Below are 15,590 nucleotides of genomic sequence, written 5' to 3' on the forward strand. Positions count from 1 at the left end.
CAAAAGAGCTAAAGTTATTAAGAGCTGAGATCACTGAGTGCTGTGTTAACTAGTGGGGGAGCCTGAAGCTATATTGCTAAGCAGCTGGCGGAGCAATTTGTGGGGACAACTGGAGGAGCAGCGAGTGGCGCGGAGCCTTTCGGGGCCGGTTGGAGCGGCCCAAGGAACAGCGAGCAGAGCTGTTTGCGGGGAAGGCTGGAGCGGCTCACAGGTCGGTGAGTGGAGCGGAGCAGTTTGTGGGACGGCAGGAAGTGGACTGGCTCGTGGTGAAGGCTGTGGCGGAACCCCACGGAGAGACAGCCAGCCGGCCTCGGATCATGTAAGGTGCCCCTTAACATCCTGCGTGCCCCCACCCCTTTTACTGTGGGGCTGCACTGACCAGGGACAGAGACTTTGGGGTCTGTTGGACTTTTGGGACTTTGGGTGGTTGCTGGACCCAAGAGACTTTGGGGACTCTGGGTGATTTTTGGGTTGCTGGATTCAAGAACCAAAGGGAAAGGACACAGCCCAATTTGCTGGGGTGGGTTTTTTGCTCATGGTTTGTGTTATGAATCCTGTTTGTGGTGTTTTTTCCAATTTAATGCTGATGTCGTTTACCTCATGTTATTAAACATTTTCTGTTACACTCAGACTACGTGCTTGCGAGAGGGGAAGTATTGCCTCTTAGAGGCACCCAGGGCGTGGTATGTAATTGTCTCAGGTCACTGGGTGGGGGCTCGAGCCGGTTTTGCATTGCGTTATTGAAACGGAACCCCTAGATACAGAACCCGGCCCTTGTTGCTGCCAACTTAGATGGGCAGAAGGGTTACACAAATATACACACACACACAATATACGTTTTAAACAATTTAATACTGTTCACAGTTACGATGATTGTGAAGCTTGGTTGAGGTGGTGGAGTTAGAGGGTGGAAGAGGGTGAGATATTTCCCAGGAAATGCCTTACTGCTAAATCAGTGGTTCTCAAACTTTTTTACTGGTGACCCCTTTCACATAGCAAGCCTCTGAGTGCGACCCCCCCCCCAAATAAATTAAAAATACTTTTTTATATATTTAACACCATTATAAATGCTGGAGGCAAAGCAGGGTTTAGGGTGGAGGCTGACAGCTCGCAACCCCCCATGTAATAACCTCATGACCCCCTGAGGGGTCCCGACCCCCAGTTTGAGAACCCCTGTGCTAAATGATGAACTAGCTCTCAGCTGAGCCCTCAAGGGTTAACACATTGTTGTTAATGTAGCCTCTCACTCTACAAGGCAGCAGAAATGGAGGGGAGGTGTTGCGGATTGTGGGGGAGTTAGGGCCCTGCACCCCTTTTCCCGAGATTCACTGCGACTTTCAGCCAGCCAGTAAAGCAGAAGGTTTATTTAGGGACAGGAACACAGTCTCAAGCAGAGTGTGTAGGTACGACCAGACCCCCTTAATTAGGTCCCTCTGGGAGGTTTAGGGAGCTTAGACCCCAGCTTGGGGTTCCCTGCGTTGCACCACCCAGCCCCAACCGAAACTAAACTCCCAACTCCTCCCGCTGCTCCTCTCCTTTGTTCAGTCTTCCGGGCAGAAGGTGTTAATTCTCCCCACCCCCGTTCCTGGCTCAGGTTACAGCTCAGGTAGCTTCCTTCAAGGGAAGTCCCACATCCCCACTGCAACCCCCCTGCAACATTCCCAGGTCAAATCTGCCCTGCTCCCTGCTCCGTCACAGGAGGGGAGACAGCATAGCAGACAGAGACAGACACGCACCTTGTGTGCAGGAGAGAGAGAGAGATGCACACTGCCCCTTTAAATAAGTTGACCCATTCTTAAGTGCATTGTCTTTTTAAGTGGATCAGGAAGTTGAGACAGCAGCTGCTGACCCAGGCTCTCTCTGTCTCTCTCCGTCTGTGTCCCCTCCCTGCTCTATATGGAGAAGAAGGGGTAAGCGGGGTACAGGAGCAGGGGGGAGGGGGACACCCTGACATTAGTCCCTCCCCTTCCCCCCCCCCCCACACACAGCAAGCAGGAGGCTTGGGGAGCAGCTCCCAGGCAGAGGGGAGGAGCAGCACATGGCAGTAGGGGAAGGGATAGCTGCAATTGCATTACTGAATTATATTGGCATGTTTTATCGTTATCAAACGTGCAACAAAAATTGTGGAATTATTCATGAAAAAAAACCCACTTCCATCTAGAACAGTGGTGTCCTTCCTGTGGCATTTGAATCTCTAAATTGTGACCATTAAGGGTGACTATTTGTATTTGATTATAAATGGAGCCATACCTTCAGTCTAAATCAGTTCCATCCCCTATGCCTTCTCAACTGCCTGCCACTGCTTTGCCAGCTGAGAATTGTGGGTAGGTTTCTGCTCCCTTTGCACAACCTAAGTGGTGCCAAAGATGCGGAATAGGGAAAAGATTCGGCCTCAAACTACTAATTTTGGGCCATTGACCTCTGAGATGATATTGTTATGGTGGGAGTCATCAAATGTTGCTGTTACAGAGTTTTCCAAGGTCTTTTCCCTACCATGAGAATACTATTCAGTCTCCTGGTATAATTTCAAATCAGGACCCATGAACAGGTGTCTGAATTGAGTAGTCTCAACTCTTACCTACAACAAATAGTTCTTTTGATATTTCCTATGGATAAATACCTGGTTATTAATGAAAGTAGCTAGGAAGCCAGCCTTTGCTACAGGAATTTAAAAAATTTGTCCAGAGCTTCTAAGGTGGCCTGGATGAATGGGTGATATTTTGGGGGTGACTTAAATTTCTGTTTAATTCAGCAATTATTATGAATAGTTATATTTGGGCTCCAGTTTTGTTTGAGGTTTACCTGGTGTTTGGATTGTCTATTGTTAACCCAGTTGATTGCATCTTTTAATTGTGATGAATAATTATAATAAGCCAAATTAGAGAAAACAAATCCATTCAATTTTGTAGTTTTATACTGAACTTTAGAACTCATCCTTTGTGTTTTATGTTTCCATATGAATTTTAGTAGTGCATCCTGCCATGTTTTTAGTGATGTATCAAGGATACCAAGACGGATGAACTGAAACAAAAATAAAAACTTTGGGTGGACAATAACTCCATCTTCACCTAGACGACCCTACTATCCAAGAAATTTTATACACATCTACCCCGATATAACGCTGTCCTCAGGAGCCAAAAAATCATACTGCGTTATAGGTGAAACCGCATTATATCGAACTTGCTTTGATCCGCCGGAGTGCTCAGCCCCGCCCTCCCCCCCCCGAGCGCTACTTTACCACGTTATATCCAAATTCATTTTATATCAGGCCACGTTATCTTGGGGTAGAGGTGTATTTGTTCCATTCCTCCAACTCTTATTATTTTATTCCATGTTAGAGGGTAATTTGTCTTTAAAAGATTTTTGTTTCTCCACAATATTTATTCCTAAATATTTTAAAGATTCCTTTACCCACTTAAATTTATGTGCAACAGCATGTTTGGGGATCAGGTTAAAAAGGCTAGTCACAAGGCTTATTCACATGGAGAAGAACTTACAAAAAGAGTCCCATTGAAGCCAATGGGGTTTACTCAGGTAAGTAAATGCTTATCATGGGATTCTGCAATTTGGCCCTTTAATGAATGAAACCTAAGGGAATTTAGGTCAATTTTTGTTGAAATTATCATATAACAACTTATTTTTAATGTATTAGTTAAAACTTATTAGTTTCAATCTATGTTGTGAATTTGGAACACAAATGGCGTACAACTCACTTGAGGATCAGGGTCTTATATAGCATCGAAACTTTTTAATACAAACAAGTGATTTGTAAGAATAACCCTTATTTATATTTCGCACTAACATCATACTCTAGTCTAGGAAACTAGACTTCCCCCATAATGAATCTCCCACAATAAGCAGCTTTAAATATTGTACAGTATAATTCTCCACTCTTGCTAATCTGCTTAGAAGATTAATGAGGTAAGTAAAATAAATAAATAAATAAATAAAACCCCTCTTCCTTTAATATAAAGTTTTAATTCACAGACATTCTTATTTAGTTATTATGAAGTTCAACTGAGGCTAATTTTTGCAAGATTAGTTACATTTTCACTTTAATAGATCAACTGCTTTCATGGTACCTGTGATATAGGCAACACCAACTAAAAGCAATACTCCTAATGGAAAACCAGCTTCTTTCATTGAATAAGGCAATCCTGTGAATAATGAAACAAATAAAAGATTAGAGAAAAGCCTTTTAAAATACTTGCTATTTATTTGTTGTGATCTTGTAAAGGAAGCAGTATGTTAAAAAAAAGTCTATTATTTATCCCCAAAACAGGAGCAAACAGTTTAAAGTTGCTCAGCACTGTCCTATATGTGTACATCAGACTTACTTCAGAGGGATCATTTCTGAGGGCAAAGGGTAGTTCAGTCTTAAGTCCAACCAGTACTTGATCTCTCTGCTGGGTCTGCTAACAAGGTTGCACGTTATTCAACACAATGGGGCCTCTGATCTCAATTGGCACATGTAGTGTTCTCCCAATACAAATACATTATAATAATACCATAGTCACAGCAGTAAAGTAATGTGAGAAAAACATGTTTTTCACACAACTGGAGATTTATACATATATGAAAGGGTGATTAGATTAAAGTGAAGAAAAGTGTAATTACCTATTATTCCCGATCCTATGATAGAGTTGATAACATTAAAACCAGCTGATGGGAGATCACTGTTTCCTCCTTTAGTCCTAGGTTTACAAACCAAGGCTGTTCTGTCATCTGTTTCTATCTATTCCAATAAGAGAATATTAGTGTTATACAAAAACATATTAGACTAATGGAGAACAATTATGTCAGACATGTTTTGAGTCTTACTAAAAAGTTACAGAAGTATCCTTTATCAATCTTCTGCAGCTTGTTTTGTTCTGACTAGGTATCAGCTTCACATAAGCGTCAGAGGATGATGAACAAAGAGCTGTTCTCAGTGAGATTTTGGCCCCAAAGGATGAAATATCATGGGATCGATCAGGTATTCTTCCAAGATTTCAGCCACATCTGACCAAGCAGTAGAAAATAAGTCACTTCTGATTTTGGATCAGCCCGAGAACCAAAATCAGAGGGATGGATTCAATTCCAAGAATTCAAATCAGAATATACCAGAATCTGAGGAAGTGCCGACTCAAGGGTCCAGTGCTGACTTTTTTCTGCTTCTAACAAATAATTTCTTTCTCAGCCAAAGGTTTAGACCACAGTGAATAGCTAATTGATATTAATAAAATTGGCTTGCCCCTGTAAACTGCCATGTGAAAGACCCAAATTCAAGGCAAAGCTTAGACTCTCACTGCAGTAGCTAGTAGTTTTACAGAGATAATGTTCTCAGCCTCTAGATGGGTAGGGAAGGGAGAAAGGTTCATCTTATTCTAAGCACACCCTTCTCTTAGAGAGGCAATACACTGGTCAGGGAAATATAGTCCCATCAACCAGGAGGTCAATAAATGCAGTGATATGTAATTAAAAGGAGGAACATAAATTTAATGAAGAAAATGGCAAATCAGAATTAAAGTATGATGATTTAGCTTGTACACACCAGGATACTGAAATCACCATCTCAGAGAGGTAGGAGCTTGCTAAATATATACATGACTAAGGCTGCAAATCTGTCACAGAAGTCACGGATTCCATGATTTTCTGGGACCTCTGTGACTTCCGCAGCCGGCAGATGCGACTGACCCCAGGGTTGCCCGAGCAGCTTGGGTGGCCCCGGGGCCAGCCACACCAGCCTCCGTGCAACCTGTCATGGACAGGTCCTGGGCCGCCCCAGCCAGCAATGGTTGCGGTGGTCCCGGGCCGCCCCCCCTGCCAGCAGCAGCATGGCAGTCTCAAGCCTCCACCCCACCCCCAGGACCAGCGGGCGCCTCAGAGGCCCCCCTCCAGAACTGCAGCTGTACCCCTGGAGCCCCCCAGAAAACCAAATATTTAGTCAGGGGTATATAGTACAAGTCATGGACAGGTCATGGGCCATGAATTTTTGTTTATTGCCGTGACCTGTCCATGACTTTTACTAAAAATGCCCATGACTAAATCTTAGCCTTACACATGAGGCACTACAAAAAATAATTCAGCTCAGATGCCTGTAGCCAACACCGCTGGAAAAAAAGTTAAATATGACTGATAAACCAAAGATTGATTTACTTCATAGGAATCTGTGCAGTGCCATCATCTGACAAGCATGTAAGAGCATCACAACAGAATTAAGTGGCTACATGGAACTCTTCAAAGTTGCCTGCTGATGACAGCAGTGTACATCATCAGCACTTCCATTGGACTGGAACAATTTAGGCTCTCTCCTTCGTATTAGGTATTTGTGTATTTCTTTGCAATCTACCATTTCTTTGACCAGAAATATTTTTTGCTTACTCAAAAAAATGTACTATACAAGTCAGAAACTCATTCTTACTTTTATTGTCTCATTTCTGGATCGCTGCCTAATATGCAAAATACAAATTTCTACCTAGTCTTTAGAACAATTGACTTTGTTGTCAGATTGTAAAGCAGCCATTAAATATAAATCCTTATAGTCAAGCTTTGTGGAAATGAGTGGTCTAGCCTGGACGTGACCCTTTTAAATACTTTTACTGTTGTGGAACTGGCCTTCAGTCTTGGCAACAGTATCAATAAAGCATCTCAGAAATCAGTGGAATGCTAGACTGTATTTGGTACACATGGGAGAGTAAAAGCCCATGTTAAGAGATATATGTCCAAGAAATCTGATTCTTTAAGGTTATCAATTTGTGTCAGATACAGCAGGATGTAGTATATTAAATTAATAGTTTATTCTAGGGCAGTTAACTCAGCTCTCTATATGTGTGTATATATATCTCCTCAATATTTATTCCACTCTATATGCATCCGAAGAAGTGGGCTGTAGTCCACGAAAACTTATGCTCTAATAAATTTGTTAGTCTCTAAGATGCCACAAGTACTCCTGTTCTTTTTTCAAAAAAATAGTTGCCTATATAAAACAAAGCCCCTAATATCGGGACTGTCCCAATAATAATGGGACATGTGGTCACCCTACCTGTAAGTGAGAATAGGCATTCACATGGTACTTTTCTCTAAGTGACTGGCTGAACAAGAAGTAGGACTGAGTGGACTTGTAGGCTCTAAAATTTTACATTGTTTTATTTTTGAATGCAGTTATTTTTTATACAGAATTCTACATTTGTAAGTTCAACTTTCATTATAAAGAGACTGTACTACAGTACTTGTATTAGATTAATTGAAATATTTCTTTTTTACAGTGCAAATATTTGTAATCAAAAATAAATATGAAGTAAGCACTGTACACTTTGTATTCAGTGCTGTAACTAACTGAAATCAATATATTTGAAAATGTGGAAAACATCCAAAATATTTAAATACATGGTATTCTATTATTGTTTAACAGCGTGATTAATCATGATTATTTTTTTAATCACTTGATAACCCTAGTTTATTCTGATCATGTGTTTACCACATGTCATGCATTTTCATGTTGGATAAAATGGGAACTTATTCTTGTCTTGGGATTCTTCACAAATTATCTAATAACAATGATAATACTTTGTTCTATGATAGCACCTTCCATATGAGGATCTCAGAGTTCATCATCTTCTCCATAAACATGTTTCTAAAGTGCCCACCACTCCAGCAGACTTAGAAACTTTAATGAACTTGCTCCCCTTTGATATTCATGTGAAAAACAAAGGCTCAGGGACATTAAGGGACTGATCTTCAGACGCATCGAGCACCCACAGCTCCTGTGAACTGTTCCAGGTGACAAAAGAAGTGTGTGTTGCGGCGTGGGGGGGAGGAGCAGGATTAAATCTCAGGCCGCCTGACTTCTGTTGCTGTGTTTTATCTTTCCCCGTTCTCTATATTGCTCATGTGAAACCACTGAGATGAAAAGAGATTACCAGGAGCAGTTATTTCTGGTGACTGCCCACTGAAGACTTTGAAAGTCTATTTACCAACAGTTCTGTTGCTAGCAACGATTTTTATAGCGTTTCCCGCTTTCCATTTTATTTTTCTAATCACCTCTCCTAGCATCATTTGCATTAAGACAGCTGTTTAGTGAAGCCTAATTAAATAATGACATTGACAGTCTTTTCCCAATCCATAATCATAAAGGTGAAGGAATAGATCGTGCCTGAGCTCGTACACTTTCTGGAAAGTTTTGCAGAGCTTATGTCGTGTCTTAAAGCTTGTTCAAAGTAAATGCAGAAAGGTGCCTTTAAACAAATAAGTGAAGGACTTGCTAAATGTGAAATGTAGCTGGGTGAAGAGCAGGCTTGGGTTCGTTTCCTCTCTCCACACCAAGGAAAGAGTTAGATGTCAGACACGGAGCTCCCAGGCCAGGCAATACTAGGCGGATTTCAAAGCGTTGGGAATGAGCACGTTGCATGTAATACCCCTCTCCCCCACACATACATACACACCGCCCGTACCCCTCCAGTTCTGCATCTCTAAGAGCGAACAACTTTAACCACTCCCCGCAAATTCTTGTCTGCGAGAGGCTGAGCTCACGGCACTGCCTGCCTCCACCGTGCAAAGAAATGGAGGAGGACTGAATTTCTAGCACGGACTGACCCTAACTTCCCCGCGGTACCTGGTGAGCAGAGCTTGGCAGCTGGCGCTCCTGGCGGGCGTGCTGCTCCATCGCGGGGCGCGGACGAGCCAGGCTCAAAGAGGAGCAGCAGCCAATGGTCCTGCTGGGACGCCGGTCTGCGGCTGCCCGAAGGAGCCCGCGCGCTGACTGGCTGCCCTGCCCTGATCCTGTAGGCAGCCGCGGCACCGAGAGGCAGGGAGCTGCATACTCGCGGGGGGTGGAGTGGAAGCCCTCCCCCCCGTTTGTACGAGAGTTGTGTGAGCTCCCAGATAGAGGTCAGGGGAGATGTGCCCTGGGACAGGGAGTCAGTATTTTGTTTACAAACAGAGGCAGGGTGATTAAGATAAGAAAGGGCTGGTGATTAAATTAAAACTCTGAAAATTTAGCTTGAAAAACAGAAGGGGGGGGGGGGGTTTTAGAGAGAATACAGGGAGTCGGAAGAAATACAGCCAAGCCCTCTGAGCCAAGGTTGCATTCAGAAAAGGGGGAGGTTTGGGGGTTTTGGTGAAAAGAAGGGGCCAAAACCCAGGGAAGGGATAGCAGTGGTACGGAGAAGTTCCCACTCAACCTGTAGTACTTATGTGGCCACATCATCGTAGCAACTGATAGATTAGATCTTGCGATGCAATTTCTCCTCACAGCCCCGCAGTGCTGTTATTCCCATTGTACAGATGGGGCACTGAGGCACACACTGACTAAAGGCCAGATTTTCAAAGGTATTTAGGCACCTAGTGGGATTTTCAGAAGTTCCTAGAAGGTTAGGTGCTTTGTAAACCCCACTAGATGCCTAGCTGCATCTTTGGGTGCCTAAAAAGTTTTGAAATGCTTTTTTAAGGCACTGGCCTGAGGTCATACAGGAAGTCCATGGGGGGACTAGAACCCAGGTCTTTCAGGGTTAGCGTGCAGAGGGGTTGAGTCCACCCATGAGGAAAGCAGAGCTACTGTACCCTGAGCTTCACTATTCTCGCCCTCCTCCCCCCACGCACAAGGGGAAGATTTGGGAGATACAAGCCTGAGCAAGAGCTGGAGAGAGGGTAAGGTCAGCGGCTGCACACAGTGGCGGGAGAACTAGACAGACAGAAGAGTAGACCAGAGTCAAGGTGTGTTGCTTTCACACACCCCTGGAGGATTTCCCTCAGAGGTAAAAATAAATAGCCTGCCCCCATATTCCCTGTGCAGGAATCCACTCTGGGAAGTTTGGCGCATCTCCAAATAGTTATGATAAAAAACGTTTTAAGCCCGGCTCCTGCATCTGGACCAGTGTGTAGGGATGTGCCCGTGCAGAGCCCTCTTGAAATCAAGATCTGATTGAGTTCAGGTGTGCTGCTCACAGGAGCTAAAGCCGACAGTTGCATCTCATTTTGAAGCATCAGAGCCCTAGAGCAGGGACTGTGTCATTCTATGGGTGTGCAAAACCTTATACAAGAGGGCCTTTATCTTGATATTGGTTCCTAGATTTAACCCCAACAAAAATAATAATAGAGAGCCGGGTCCTGCGATGAGCTTCCTGGGGCCAGGTGCCTGTGCCCAGGTGGGGCTCATTGCAGCCTTTGGGCCATAGTATTCAACATTGTTTTGGAGTGGGTTTGGAAAGGCACATTCTCCCATTTTCTTTAACTTAAAATACTGTTGCACTGGTCCCTCAGAAATTAGGCTTCTGTGTGTTTCTGGGAATTTATGAAACCCTGAATTTGCAAAACTTTTGTTTAACTCTATAGTAAAATGAAAACCTACAGGGGATGTGACTAACACCTGCTATAAGGTCATATCATTTTCCTACCTGCTTCATGTAATTTATTAGGTATATTTACATAGTTATTGGATTGCTACTTTTGTTCTCCTAAAATAGGCCAGGTTAGTATAGAGAACATCTACTAAGTATCCCATAATTCATGCAAGTCCCTGGAAGAAAAAAAATCAAAGTAAAACCAGACTAAGGATACAGTAAAACTATAGAAGCAAAATTCCTGGAAAAACACTATTTATTAATAACAATGTGGTTTTCACAGATTTTGATAGATGCTGTTCCCAAGTACAATAGACTGGAAAGAGCCATACACTCCAATTCTTGGGAAAGTGAATGAGTATAAACAATATAAATGTTAAATAATGATAAATAAATGAAGTAGTTAAACATCTGACTTGCTCACAATGGGTGTAGCAAGCACCATACTATCACAGTGCAAGAAAAATAATTGAATCTCAGTCTGCTGGCAGGAAGAAAAACCAAACCCAGGTGCTATTATTAACAAGGGTGTTATTATTAACTGACATTAAAGGGGTGTTTAGATCCTGCAGTAGTCTAGGATAACATGAGACAATTGGCCAATTTAGCTAGTGTTTCTGAAAGGAAAGTACACTTTCAGATTTAATTAATAGAATATAATGTTGACCTTTTCCCATGATGATTGTACTTCTTCAATCAGATGATAGGTTTGAAATAACAAATCACAATGCCACTGACCTTTAAACTTTCAGAAAGGTAGCATATTTTGAGGACTCATGTCACCACCCTCTGTTGAAATGAAATCTCAGCCTCCTGGTTCTTATCAAATATAAGTGCAATTCCAATATACAGTTACTTTTATTATTTGGCAATAAAATAGTACATCTTGTGAGAGAATGTAGTTGCTCTACTTGGGCCCTGGTACATAAGGTGATAAGAAAGTGAAATTGTAGTTCTTTCCTTGCCTAGGTGATCAGGGAAGGAGCTAAGTGAAGTGTTGCTGGAGAGAGAGTGTATAGGACTGACTGACAAGCCTGAGGTTTTAGAGAGTTATACACAAGCATTTGGAAGATAATATATTTTCAATGTAGGAATTAAAATAGGAAAACCATTGATGAAAGTTTTTTGATACCTCACTGATAACAGAGTAATACCAGATGATTCTGGAATGGCCAGAAAACCCCAAGACATTCACTTCATGGAATTTCCAGGGAAGTGTCACTCCTGAGAAGTGGAGCATGGGGGCAATGTTGTTGATTCAAGGTGAAACCTTTCAATGTTGTACATCTGCATGATCTAAGAAGAGCCCCAACTCCATGGATGTGCAGCTGACCTGTATGGATGACTCTACTCATTCACTGACCCTCTCCTGCCAGCAGCAAGGTTCCAAAAGAACGTATGATATCCCTGACCTCATGTCTGTTTGCCTGCTTAGTAGTAACTGCAGAGGGGACTCTGGAGGAGTTAACACTGCTTCAAGTAATGTTAATTCCGGGTGGAAAATCTGCACAGAAACCCCCCATCTTCCTCCTTCTGCAGTTCCACACCCAACATCCTTCCACATGGGAGTCCAGGAGAGAGGCTTGTGCAGAGACCCAGGAAAAGGCACTATTCCCCTTTCCCTGCACTCAGGGTGAGTTCTATTTAGGTAGCATCCCCTTCACTTATGTAAGCAGAAGGGCTTATCGGGGCTTTAGGAAGTAGTGAGTAATTCAGTACAAGACAGTAGGAAGCAGTGTGGTCTTTTGGTCAAAGCTCTGAACTAACAATCCAGAGACCTTGGGATTTATGGTCTTTCACAATAGTGTAAACCAAGAGTAAATCAAGAAGAATCAGACACTGGAATAGACTTTATCCTGGCTCTTACACAGATTTCCTGTGTGCGCTTGGGAAAATAACATCGCCTCTCTGTGTTTCAGTTTACCCATCTGTAAGTAGAGGATGATAATAGTTACGAACTTCACAGCGATGTTCATTAAACAATCTTAATCTACAGGCTTAATTCATTAACGCTTGCCAAACATGGTGAGTACCTCCGATTGAAGGTGCAAAATATTTTTAAAGTAAGAGGCAGTATGTCTTCACTGAAGTAAGAGCAAGACTGTTAAATTTCTATGAGAGACAGATAACTGTTATGATAACCAGCTGCTAACATATACAAGATAATTATCAGAGCATTCAAAAGAGGCTGAATTTTCCATTTCAGCAGTTGAGAAAAGAGTCAACAAATACAGAGGAATATAGAACTAAAAGTTTCAATTCTGCAAAGAAATCGTTGGTCTTTCTCATCACAGAAAAAGGTTCTTCCTTCAGATTCTATGACCCTTTGGGTAACACTTTTTTTGTGTGCAAAGTATACATGGGTCTCAGAAAAAAAGCAGATTTCTAAGATCATAGGAGTCTTTGCCACATCCTTAGTATTTTGTTTCTATCTTTTACTTTCTCTCTAATGGTGTTTCCTTCTACATCTGCTTCCTCCTCTCCTATTTTGTTCTTTTCTTTTTTGTCCACCTCCTGTCCTCCAAACGATTTTTTTCAGCTTTTTTTCTATTAAGATTAACATTTTATATGAGACCTCACCTTGTACTCGTATCTCATACTAGAACAGTTCAATGCAGCTTCTAAGCAACCCTCCCCAGCTGCAAACTGATCTTTTAAAAAAGTAATAGTACAGTACTGTATAACTGAGTTGAGACTAAGCAAGCTTTAGAAGATATGAATTCTTTTAAAGATGAAGATAAGGATCATGCCTCAATCATGGAGCAAAGCACACAGCAGCATCAGTCCCCATTACCTTTCAGCTCCATAATCTGACCTAAGTGTGGTCACTACAGTCTTAAGCAACAAGCAGTGTGTATTGCTGACTGAAACATTTTTGCAGTGTGTTTTTCTCCTGCCTGTAAACATCTCTGAAATAGTGAGTGCGGAATAATAATGACAAACATTATTTTGAAACTTGGAGGCAAAATGGGTAACATGCTGGCAAGAATTAATGTTGTGGGTTTATTCCAAGGGCTGTAGGATCAAGATCCCTGTTTTGTAGGCTGCAAACCATAAGGGCTGGGGAAGAATATATTAGATTAGAAAAAGAAAATGTAAGAGACAACAAACCATAAAGCATTCACTGAGTAGCAGAAAAAAAATAGAGGACATTAATTTGTTCTCCACAGTATGAAAAAAAACTCTAATCATGTTTTCTGTTTCTAGGGCAAGCTAGAGTGATTAAAAGAATACATATGTTGTGCATCAATAATTTTTGTTCTTAAACATTTGCAGTGCACATGATGTAATATGGGTAACTAAATCTATATAAAAAGAATATATTACATTTTTGATCAACAATCTAACCACATTAGGTTGAGCTGCTTGAAAAGTTTCCATTCAGCTCCCTGATAAGACAGAATCTGACATGTATTTGAGTGTGACTGGTCAGCTGACATGACTCAGCAAAGGAAACTTTAGAGGCCAGAGATGCAAAGGAAATTCTTTCTTTTGGTAGCAGCATAAGCATTTCATTTGTACGGTAAGATGAGTCCCCATTATACTGTATAAATTATATCATGTGAAAACAAAGAAATGAAGAAAAAACTGTTTTAAATAAATAGTTTTAAACCAAACAGTGTAGTAAAGCTTACAGTAGACTTTGGCGATATCCCCCCAGAGCGTATAAATGATCCAAGTACTACAGCAGTTTGTAAGCAGCACTCCGTTTTCTAACAAAAAACGTTTTTGTTTGAGTTTCATGGGCACTACAATAGTCCTGTTGTTTTTAATTTATATGGGCCCAAAGAGTTAAAGGTGTCTGTCTACCATTAAACAGTTTTAAACAAGGTTACAGCTTTGGTATACAGAAACTTCAGCCTGCTTTGTACCATAGCAAACACGCCATTACAAGTCCTTTTAAGCTTTTATTAAAGATAGAGAAAAGAAGGAAAAAAACAGTTATCACATTTAAAATGTAAAGTATTAAATAAGACTTTCATTTTAACAACACTCTGTGTTCCCTTAAGCAGGAGAGAGTTTTTAGAAAGAGCCCTTCTCCATCCCCATCTTTGACAGTCTCTTAGGCCTTGTCTACACTGGCAAGTTTCTGCGCAGTAAAGCAGCTTTCTGCGGTGTAACCCCCCAGGTGTACACACTGCCAAGACACTTAGTGCGCAGAAACTGCACAGTTGCAGCACTGTAAAAAAAAATCCCGACGAAAGGCATACAGTTTTCTGCACTGGGGCTACAGTGCCGCAGTGCCAGTGTAAACACTGTGGTCGATTACAGCGCTGCGCTTGGCCTCCGGGAGGTGTCCCACAATGCCTGTTCTCACCTCTCTGGTCATGGTTTTGAACTCTACTGCCCTGCCCTCAGCTGACCAACCATGAGCCCCACCCCTTAAATTCCTTGGGAATTTTGAAAGCCCCCTTCCTGTTTGCTCGGTGCCACATGCAGTGGTTTCCACGCATCTTTCCAGGTGACCATGTCTGCTCCACACACCAGGTGATCCCCCGCTTGGACCTCATCAGCATTTGGGGAGAGGACGCTGTCCAGTCCCAGCTGCGCTCCAGCCGTAGGAATTATGATACCTACAGACAGATTTCATGATGCATGACAGAAAGGGGCCATGATCGGGACACACTGCAGTGCAGGGTCAAAGTGAAAGAGCTGCGGAATGCCTACCACAAGGACGGGAGGCAAACTGCCACTCCAGTGCTGCGCCCATGAGCTGCCAGTTCCACAAAGAGCTGGACGCAACACTCGGTGGCGACCCCACCTCCACTGCGAAGGCCACTGTGGATACTTCGTTGGCTCGTGTGCCAGTCAAGAGTGGACCGAGCCAGGAGGAGGAAATCTTGGATGAGGAGAGGGAGGAAGGGGGACCCAGAGGCAGAGGATGACTCGGAGGTCAGAAATACATGCAGCCAGGAGCTCTACTCTACCCTGGAGGAGGCTAGCCAGTCACAGCTGTCAGAGCTTAGCGAAATGCAAACGGGAGAGGAGGCCCCTGCGAAGTGGCTTTGATTTTGGGAATCACTGAAACAAGTTGTTGGGGGCAGGAGGGTTGCAGAAAGCAGGCTTGTGTCTGTATGATGCGCGCACCACCACATGCCTAGTCTGAGCAGTGAAACAGGCTGTTGATTGACTCCCTCACTTCACGGGAATCTGCCTCAGAGATCTCCACAAAACTCTCACGGAGATACTGGGCAATCTGCTGCCGTAGGTTGTTTGGCAGAGCTGCTTTGTTTCTTGCCCTATTGAGGGTAACTTTCCCACGCTACTCTG

At 42.7% G+C, this 15,590-nt stretch overlaps 1 protein-coding gene across 2 annotated transcripts in view; it reads right to left on the bottom strand.

Moving 5' to 3' along the window:
- Nucleotides 1-8,720, bottom strand: part of SLC38A11 (solute carrier family 38 member 11) — a 48,106-nt gene extending 39,386 nt beyond the window's left edge. For both annotated transcript variants that reach the window (XM_034786524.1, XM_034786523.1), the window contains exons 1-3: nucleotides 8,594-8,720; nucleotides 4,618-4,735; nucleotides 4,083-4,157 (exon numbers count right to left, since the gene is read on the bottom strand). In XM_034786524.1, coding sequence (XP_034642415.1) covers nucleotides 4,083-4,157; nucleotides 4,618-4,735; nucleotides 8,594-8,644 — 244 coding nt within the window. In that variant the 5' untranslated portion in view covers nucleotides 8,645-8,720. The remainder of the gene's footprint in view (nucleotides 1-4,082; nucleotides 4,158-4,617; nucleotides 4,736-8,593) is intronic.
- Between the last annotated feature and the right edge of the window lie 6,870 nt (nucleotides 8,721-15,590).

The sequence above is a fragment of the Trachemys scripta genome, chromosome 11 (assembly GCF_013100865.1).
Source record: "Trachemys scripta elegans isolate TJP31775 chromosome 11, CAS_Tse_1.0, whole genome shotgun sequence".
NCBI classification, from domain to species: domain Eukaryota; kingdom Metazoa; phylum Chordata; order Testudines; family Emydidae; genus Trachemys; species Trachemys scripta.